The sequence below is a fragment of the Anas platyrhynchos genome, chromosome 23 (genome assembly GCF_047663525.1).
Source record: "Anas platyrhynchos isolate ZD024472 breed Pekin duck chromosome 23, IASCAAS_PekinDuck_T2T, whole genome shotgun sequence".
Taxonomy (NCBI): Eukaryota; Metazoa; Chordata; class Aves; order Anseriformes; family Anatidae; genus Anas; species Anas platyrhynchos.
Window position 1 is genome coordinate 286,238 of NC_092609.1, and position 9,785 is coordinate 296,022.

Consider the following 9,785-nt stretch of genomic DNA (forward strand, 5'->3'; position numbering starts at 1 on the left):
GGCTGCTAAGGGTGAGTCTGGTAAACTAAACTACTGGTGAATAGCTCCTTACCACCACTATGAACTCCTGCAGGAGGGGCCTCAGGTACCTATTAGCAAGCTGTTACCTTGTCTTCCTTTGGTAGTACAAGAGCAAAAGCAATTAATTTCAACCCTGTAGATGCTGCTAACTGTCCACTGCTTGGCTTCAGCTGCTTTTGTTTTAATATCTTTGGTGGAAATGGAAATAAACCAGACTTTCTTCATTTTATTTTTTCTTCCCTTACACCAGTTGCCATATCCGACTTTAGACAGAAGAGAATATGAAATTGGGGCAATAATGAAAAGCCTGGGCCAATAAAGGTGTCTCCATCAGCAAATGAGAAGAGTGTGGTTTCTACTGGTGATGCTGGTGTTAATGGGGATCATGTGTAACAGATCACTGATAACTGAAACCCACGTTTATTCATGGAATGTGTCTGTGTGCATGTTTATGCAGGATCATGTTTTGATCACTGCAAGAAGCAAAGGTGAATCCGTTTGGTACAGAAATATTTCCCGTAATTACATTTTAATAGATCATATGCTGTTAAGTGTAGTTTTACATCATTGGAAGAAGGACTGTCTCCTCTCAGGTATTGTACCGAGAAGATTTTATGATATCTGTGCATAAGTTCATGGTCCTAGGACAGCTGAAAAATAGCACATGGGGGAAAGTAGGGTTTCTCTTATGGGGACACCCCGTGCTTCAGGCATACCCTGCTTGCACAGGTCAAGATCCCCTAACTGACCCAAAATAATAGTTTCAAACACAGTAACAACACAAAGCTGGAAGGTGGCACACAACTGAGTAACGGGAGGGTGTGCACAGTATGTTTCGGGAAAGGTTAGGGGAATTCGTGTTTCTTTCTCTTGCTTTCTTTTCTCTGCCTCTTTCTTGATATAAAAACAAGCAGAAAGGAAACTACCTTGAATCCATAGCGGGAGCTTGTTCAGAGAAACTTTTATTTAAGGACTCTCACCACAGGATGGCTGTCCTGACCTGCAAGGCGTCAGCTGCCCTTGCTCAGCAACCGCCCCTCAGGGCGCAAAGGAGGATTTTGAGATCACCTCCTCTAATGCTCTAGCAACTGCAAGTGGGCTTCTGGGGGTAGCAGTGAAACAGCATGTAAGAGCAGGCAGAGCACCCAACTAAAGTGCTAAAGTTTGTAGGACCATACGGATAACTGGAAAGTACACAGGATAAATGCTCAAATACTAGTTGCTTTACTGAATAATACACTCACGGAGCTGGAAAGGGTACCACCTCCAGAACAAGATTTCTACTTCCTTGCAACAAACCAAATCTATAAACGTGCAAGTTGGTGCACATCACGACCAGATCTCAACATCTTCCTTGGGAGACGTTTGAAAGGGGATCTCCTGCCCCAGCTAGGGAGCCTCCTGCCCACCCTGGGCTCCCACCACAGCACACACAGATTTATTAGGAGCCTGCATCAGCAACAACTGCCTGGCGGCTTGTAGGGGACAGGTGGAGGCTTCCAAGGAGGATGATCCTCACCGCTGGAGCAACCCCAGCAAAGAGGCTGTTACTCAGATGCTGAAGAAGCAGTGGTCAGGTAATGGCAGGAGGGTAGCAAAAGGAAGAGGAAAGGTTTCTCCTTGTGAAGGTAAAGCTGGAAATGGTGAGACCACATACTGGTTCCATGGGTTTTGTGCCATGGACAGGAGAGGCACAGGCTCATAAGAACCGTTTGGTTGTCAAGGCAGCTAATCTCAGTGCAGCTCACCAGTTTCTGTGCTGTGGGAGACTTGTGACTGACACACATGCACATCAACACACCAGCCCTCCCCCGAGCCTGTGAACACCACATGGAAGCATATGACACCAGAAGTGTTTCATTTAATATTGCCCCTGCAAGGGGCTTCACTGTAACAGTAACAAGAAGGCATCTTTGCCAAGAGCTGCCCAGGGCGAGAAGACTCTGGGCAATAACAGTGCCCCCGGGAAAAAGCCAGAGAATTAACAAGCAAGTCCAAGCAGCTCTGGAGCAGCCAAAGTCCAAACACAGAGAGCTGCTTCAGACAAGCCCTGGCTCGTGCTGGAGGCAGAGGGCTCTGACCGGGCCCAGTATCAGTGCTGGAGGCAGAGGGCTCAGGAGCGGCTCCGGTCTTCATGGTTGCCTACAATCATTTTGCTGTAGAGTTTCTGTTGCTCCTCCTTGAACGTATCTTTCACCTTCTCCCTCTTCAGACCTCCATCCCTGTGAAGAGAGTCATACGCTCAGTGGAGCTACAGGTGTGCACTGACACCTCCGTTGGGGCTTCTCAGAGCAGCAGGTCCCACACCGGCCGGACAGCTGCACTTGTACCTCGGGCTGCCAAGACACACTGCAGGCTGACTGTCCCCAAGGGGAGTTTCTTTCACACCTTGCTTTGCCAGGAGTGGCACCCATGGCGCTGCACAGGGCTCTACATGGCAGCTCTGTCAGTGTGAGGTGCTCTGAAACCAGCACAGCGCCTGCAGAGGCCCTCCACCTCTGAGGCTCTGACGATCTTAGTGCCTGACAAGAGAGGTTCTCAAGATCCACCTGTTTTGCTAGCAGCATCAAGAAGAACAAGGGCATCTAAGTGCAAGCCAGAATCATAGAATGAAGCTCTGGTGACCAGCACACACAGAAGAAGGAAAGATTTGGGTCCTGACTACAGAGCAGCAGTTTTGGAGATGTATCTCCATTTCTCCATAGGCCTAATCTGCCCAATGCAAGAAACGAACTTAGCTCTGCAGCCCACACACACTTACCAGGACCCAGGAGCAAGGAACCCTAGCACCAGGAAGAGAAAAGCCTGCCTGGACTCACCAGAGCAGATCCACAAGGCCTCCCTGCCTGGCAATGGCTGACTTCACTCGATTGGCAAACTGGACAGCGTCCTCTTCAGGCTGTGGGAAAATGACACCATGCAGCAGAAGAAAAGGGCAGCCCTGCAGTGGATCGGGTAGGGCAGGCTCAGCTGACTTACCTGCCTGGTCATCGGGGGCAAGTACCAGACACTGCAGACAATGGCCCAGCTGGTCATCATCCTGAGGAGGTAGGTTACCATGCCGTATTTGCTGCTGTTCCAAAAGGCATCTCCAAACTGTGGATCGTACTACAGAGGCAGTTCATGAAAGTCAGGCAGAGGATGTGCCCTCCCTGAGGCTCCGAGTTCTCCCCAAAGCCCAGCTGTAGGCCAGCCCTCCCCAGCGCACCACATGAAGTAACTTGTGTCCCCACGCCCTCAGACCAGGCTACTGACCCATGAGTGCCAAGTCTGAGCCACTATGACTCAGCTCTCATACAGAGGGCTACTTCTGCTGTAAGAATGTTTGCTTTCTCATACCTTGATGGCTACAGGGTAAACTGTGGCCCCAATTTCAAAGCTCCCCTTTTTGAACATCATCACAGACGTGTTGTTGATGCAGGTTCCTGTTAAAGGCAAGCACAATCTTCTCAACTTCCCCTTGCAAAGTCAGTTCAGGGGTCTAAGCTATACACCTACAGGCATCCAGCAGCTGACCCCTAACACTCACTCCAAACCCTGCTCTCTGGGTGCACAGGAGGTGCAGCATCACTAAGACATCATATATGACTTCTGCATTCCGGGCTCAGTTAGTTCTAAAATTATAATGCTCCTTTTGCCTCACTGAAGGCTCTCAAGGCCCTTGGCTGCACAAGCAAGGAAGTCACATAACCAGGGTGCTGTCCCCGCACGCCCTCTCCACCAGGGGCTTCTCTCCATGACTCACCTTCTGGAAAGATAAGAATAGGCAGTTTGCTCTTGTCCTGGACGTGCTCTGTAAGCCTAAACAGAAGAGTGTCACCAATTAGCACATGGCACAGGGGCTGTCCTAGCAACCCATACAGCACACAGCGCTTATCCTTCAGTCACCGAGGACTATCTGGATGCCAGTGACACTGCCACTCTCCCAACACCCACGAGGAGAGGCAGTGTCCTCATCCAAGGGAAGAGGGCAGCCCCCTGTCTTTCCCAGCCTCCAGACCTCTCCCTGAAGCTAGCAACTGTCACACCTTTTGGCGACGAGGTGACGGTCTTTGACCTCTGAGCGTTCAAACCAGACGTGGGGGCAAGCCTTCACCATGGCTCTCTGTATCACACCCATCAGCCCGCCGTGGATTTGACCCACCTGAACAGCACGAGAAGACACAAGTTACAAGACCTGGGCACACTTGAAGGCCAAGGCAGCTCCTACAGCTTCGCAGCCAAGCTGAGGTTCATCTTTCCACCCCTGTCCCGGTAAGGCTGAGAGGCTCTGACTGGAAAGATGCAGCAAGCCCCAGGGTGGCCAAGCTGAGGATGTAGCTTGCTCTTCCATAGAGAGCAAAGCCAAGAACTCTCCTTGCAAAGCAGTGGCCAGAATGCCTTGGTGCTCTGAATTCCAGGCAAACTTGCTGGAAAGCAACGCAACAGGGTATCAGTGCACAGGGTCTGAGAGTTCATGCAGTTCTGCGTGTGCAAAAGCCTCTTTCTGCCCACAACTTGCCCCATGCAATATACTTGCTGCTCCAAAAATACATCTGGCCAGGCCTCAGCAGGCAGAGCTGGGGCACAGACCTTACCATTGCATAGTAGCCATCGCTGGCAAGGATGATCACGTCAATGGGGGATGTGTGATTGGCCACGCAGATGCCTCCGTTTCGGGGTCTGTTTTCTCTAAATGCAAAACAAAGACACAGATGAGGGCAGAGGAACAAAGAGGGAGGCCTGCAAGAGGCACAGCACGGAGCGGCTGGAGGGGAAGGACGGTCTGCAGCAGGCAGCGCTTCCTTACCGGTCGTGGTAGGTGATGATGGCTGTGAGGGCACGCACGCAGATCCGGTAGCACATCAGGTGAACGTGCTTGCTGAGGAACTCTTTACACCTGCAGCCCAGAACAGAAACTATCACCCCCAGCTCCCTGTGATGGTGCCACTTGGCCCAGCTGGCTCAGGCCATGAGATCCAACTGCAGAAACATATCTCCCGCTGGGGTTTGCTGTCAGCTTATGACCACTGACTGATAATGCCCACGAAGCACGCTTAGGCCTTCGTTCTCTTCTGGTTTTATTCTGTTCAGAGCCCAGGGCTGAGAGACCCACCAAGGGGCTTAATGTTCGTATTTAGGTCCTTTGTTTAAAATTACAGGGTGTCTGTTCCTGACAGGCTACAGATGCCAGGACTCTGCGCCTCGCCTGCAGCAGGCAGAACAGCCAGGCCTTTCAAGAAACATTCTGGATCACTGGGTCTCAAATGGCCCACGGAGCTGCCCCATCCCTTCTTCTCTCCAAGACCAACTCACCTTCCATTTGGCAAATATCCCACGACTGTAGTGCCAGTCACCAACAAACTGATGCCAGTAAACGCCAGGGCTATCCTGCAGAAAGAGGGAAGTTGCATGCTAGCAAAGCCAGGCCACAGGCCCTGCACAGCACCTGCCCGTCCCTCCTGATCGTGCTGACCAGGGTCCACGGGACTTGAGGACCAGCTGCACCTGCTGCAGCAGCGACAGCCCGCAGCACCACCTCACGGGCACGCTGCACAGCAGCACTCACCTGAGGGGCAGCAGGAAGCAGTAGCGGATGAGAACACCCAGTCCCCAGAGAACAGTGAGGCGCAGGCTGATGTAATGGAAGTTGTAGTTGGTCCTGCTGAGCAGATTCCAGGACTCCAGCTCTTCAGCTGAAAACCTCTTGGTCACTTCATCATCCATGATGGTCTCGATGCCTTTGCGGCAGAAATAGAAGATATCTGAGAGCTCAAACTCAGGGGTGTCCAGGGCTTTGCCACTGCCACTCCGGCGGATCTCCTTGATCTCCTCTTCCAGAGATGTTGGCTCTTTCGCAATGATACCTGTAAGAGGCCACGGGCAGCTGAGCAAAGCTCAAAGACAGCTGAAAGCCAGGGTTTCCCTTCCCTCCTCCAGCCCAGCCAGGAACAAACCAGTCCTCCCAGCTACCTAGACATGAAGCAAGCTCTAGGTGCCTCATGCACCTGATCTCTCCACAGCCACCCCGCTGCTCCACCTGCAGGGAGAGGGTTTCCCACCCTACCTCGGCTGCTCACAGACACATTTACCACAGCTCCCATACAGAAATTTGAACTTGGTGTGTACCCACACGGGGCACGATCTTACCATTGACATAGGGCTTGTATAACGGGTGGTTCTTCTCCTTGGCACCACGCTCTATTCTCAGTGTTGCCCACTGCAAGAGACACACATGGCAATCAAGACTGCCAAAGCCTGCAGCTCCCCTTCAGAATGCCCGTTTTCCAGTTGGCTTTCAGGGAAGACCACAGGTAAGGGGAAAAGAGGAGATGAAGGCAGAAGGCTTCTGTACAGAACTGAATGAGAGTCATGAACACGCAACCGAACTGAGGGAGAAGCAGAGACTGGGGTGGAAAGAAAGTTCCCAGAGCAGATATTTGTCTGCAGTGGGGCAAGAGGACTGCTGGGGAGGTGAGCAGCACCTAGGAAAGCCTTAACATGCACACACGAGCGTGCCATTCTACACAGCAGAGCCCCAGCAAAGAGTGAGCACCAGCAGATGGAAGAGTGCTCAGTGGTGAGATGGCACAGCAGGATTTTCTGCAGCCCCTGTCCTGCAGGCTCTGCCGTAGCTTGCACGTGGCTGCCACTGCCCAGCCTCCAGGGGGCCCTGCAGCCCGCAGGCCCTCGTGCTGGGGCAGGACGTGGCAGGGCTCCGGAAGCAGGTCACGGGACTGGCACTATTTTCCAGTCCTGATTTCCTCCAAACTCAAAGCAGACAACGTGTTTTCAGGTTGCTGCTGTACACATCAGGCCAGTCGCACGAGGGCAGGAGATCCTTGCCTCCCTCCCCAGTTCAGCTATCAGCTGCTACTGCTTCTCAGGCCAAAAGAGCAGCAGCAGACACCTCAGACAGTGCTCCCACAGCCACATCCCATGCCCAGACTGCTTGGCACCCACGGAAATCTCTTTTTTCAGCTGCTTCTCAAGGGAACCAGGAAAAACTGCAGGCTGGATTTCTGACCGGCCCTCCTGCCTGCCCTCCAAGTACCCAGCCCAGTGTCACTCCTGCATTAGACAAGCCTGGGAGAGGCTCACGAAGGCAAACTTGTGCAACGCGCTCATTGCTCCAAGGCAGCTGCTCCGTCAGGGACCTGTGAAGGAGCAGAAGCTGCTGGGAACTGCACGGTTCCCAGCCTCAGCCCCAACACCACCAGATGAGAGGCAGTGATGCGGGAATACTAATTGTGGGTGAGGAGTCTAGCTCATTCAGCAGCTTCCTCTGCCGGCAGAAGGAACTGCAGGACTGCAGAAGATTGCCCAAAAGCTGCCATCCCAGGAGAAGTCAGAAGAGGAGCTCTGACCCAGCAGGAGCTGGGAAGCCTGAGAAGAAGGCGCTCCTGGCTAGCCCAGCACATCTCCCTCTGGACAGAGACCGTGGTGGCAGAAAACCCAGACGGACACCCAGGGAGCACCAAGCAAGTCCCCTCAGCACCAGCTCAGGTGTGTGGCTGCCATCCCAGGCCCTGGGTGGGCCCCGCAGGTTGCCGGACTCAGGTTTGCAACACTGGCCTTGAGAGTCCGGAAAATATTTCTTGTGAATAACACTCCCCAGGCATACACATCCCAGTGACCAGCCCCAGTCGCTGAGTTTTCCATCAAGCTGTGGGCAGTTCTGCCAGAGTGCTCTTCTCTCCCACTACAAAGATCCTTTGATAAAAGCTGAAGTAGATTTCAAAGTCTTTTCAGAAAAACAGTTTCAAAATTGAACACCAAAACATGCGTTGAGAGTAAATGTTCCAGAACTGAATTAAAGAAAGGAAAGGAGAAAATAAAATAATAATAATAAAAAAAAAGGCCAGTGAAATGTTCCATTTTGGATAAAACAAAACTCTTCTGTATTTTTTCTCTCAGTTCAGTCACTAAGTTTGAAGCCAGGCTTTCAGACAGCTGTGTTAATGCAGCCCTGCACAACGCCCTGGGACTCCCACTCACGCACAGGGCTGCCCTCCCATGTCCAGAGATCGTCCCAGGAGCAATCAGCCCTGCTCAGGCAGCAGCAGCACCACCAAACACTGCAGAGGTCTGAACTACACATGTAAGAGTCTGAAACTTCCCTGCTAAGCACAAGACAACCCTCTTCCTTTTCCCTGGGCTGGCAGCGTGGGGTGGTTTGGGTTTTATCTATTGGGAGTTTGACAAAAATTCTGGGTTCATCAGGGACTTGATTCAAGGAGAGGTTCTGGGTAAGATAGCTCAGAAAATAGGCCTGCAAAGGCAGGCAGGGAAACAGCATAACCCCACGCTGGAAAATTCCACTTGGCTTCTTGGTGTCCAGAGGGGCAGTGAGGGTTGCTGGGTGTCCTCAGGCTGCAGGTACAAATGTGGCTGCTGGGCTCGGCAGATAAGCAGGCGGCGCCCCAGGACAGAAAGGTCTTGAAAGTTCTGGGTTCTGGCCCCAGGACAGAAAGGTCTTGAAAGTTCTGGGTTCTGGCCGCAGACTGCTCAGGGTTCACAGCACACAAAGTCCCGCCTCGCTGCCTTTGCTTCATCCAAATGTACCAGAGATAAGTAGCCCACTGCCTGCAGCCCCGTCCCTCCCCACCATGCCCTACACCCCTTTTGGCTTCCTTCCACATCAAACTGCAGCAGCGCCCAGCCTCGTCTGGGACGTTAACCCTTCCGAGCACACGCCTCCTCCCAGCACATCTGCAGCTGCACAGGACGGCGGCACTATCTGCATACCGACTGCCTGCGCTGTCCTGCCCTACTACTTGTCTGAAGACTTCGTGGCTTAATTACAGGAAAAAAAAAGACCAGCCCGTGATCATTAGTCCAATAAATTGTGTTTGGCTGAGATGACTCCTGCGGGTCAGCTGGCAGCAGCGCGTCACCAGCAAACCAACCTCCCGCCCCAGCCACCTTCGGTGTTCTGCTGAGGGGCAAAAGCCTCTCCTCCCAGCACAACTGTGCTTGACGAGACCCCTGTAATTGCCCTCCAACACTCAAAATGTTGAGAACACGACTTACCTGAAAAATCTTTAATAATGTTTTCATGTAAACCTTGCGGATGCCAAAGGAGACTCCAAAAATTGCTGGCACAATGATGAAAACCAGAAGCAGAGTGAAGAGGACAGTTATGGAAATCCCCAAGAGATTAACGACCAGGCTGTCAAAGGGGAGCAGGAGGAACATGGTGAAGGGCCTAAGCAAGGCTGGTGCCCTGCGCCCCCACAGCCAGGCAGAAAGGCTGCCCACAGCAGTTAACCAGTCCTGCTATTATTCAGCAAAAGTCTTACACATGTACCGAGTCCGCAGCTGCTCACAGACCCCATTCCAAAGTTCACATCTTTTTTGGGCTCTGCAAGCGAGGGAATGCAACAGGATCAGGGAGAGCGGTTGGGAAAACAAGCAAACAGACTGCCAGGAGCCCCGGTGAGTTCAAACAGTGCAGGCTGAGGAGCTCAAAGGAGATGTAGCATATGAGCAAGTTCCTCCATGGGTCTGCAGCAAGTACTGGCGTGAAGCTGTGTGAACGGATCTCCCAAGGTGCTGCTGAGCAAGTTCCGCTGTGGGGCAGCTTGTGAAGACGCCAGCAGTAGAATTCCCCTCTGGCTGCCGAGAGTGTACAGTATCTCCTCACGGGGACAAGGTGGAGTCCATCCCTGAGTCTGCATTGGAGGAGATCGAGGGAGGTGGCACTTGCAGGAGCCTACTGAGCGTGGAGCTATTGCTGTTCTTTCCGCGAGGACGCAGGCACTGGCTCAGACCCTTGCATGACG

The 9,785-nt window shown here is 52.6% G+C and overlaps 1 protein-coding gene across 1 annotated transcript; it reads right to left on the reverse strand.

Annotated features, from left to right (window-relative positions):
* Positions 1 to 1,862: 1,862 nt before the first annotated feature.
* Positions 1,863 to 9,198, reverse strand: GPAT4 (glycerol-3-phosphate acyltransferase 4). The gene is made up of 12 exons (XM_027443503.3): positions 9,034 to 9,198; positions 6,151 to 6,220; positions 5,570 to 5,867; positions 5,317 to 5,391; positions 4,811 to 4,900; positions 4,599 to 4,692; positions 4,050 to 4,165; positions 3,767 to 3,822; positions 3,361 to 3,446; positions 3,001 to 3,129; positions 2,841 to 2,920; positions 1,863 to 2,243 (listed from the first exon to the last, which is right to left on the reverse strand). The coding sequence occupies exons 1-12, from the start codon at positions 9,196 to 9,198 to the stop codon at positions 2,135 to 2,137; spliced, it is 1,368 nt and encodes a 455-aa protein (XP_027299304.1). The 3' UTR covers positions 1,863 to 2,134.
* Between the last annotated feature and the right edge of the window lie 587 nt (positions 9,199 to 9,785).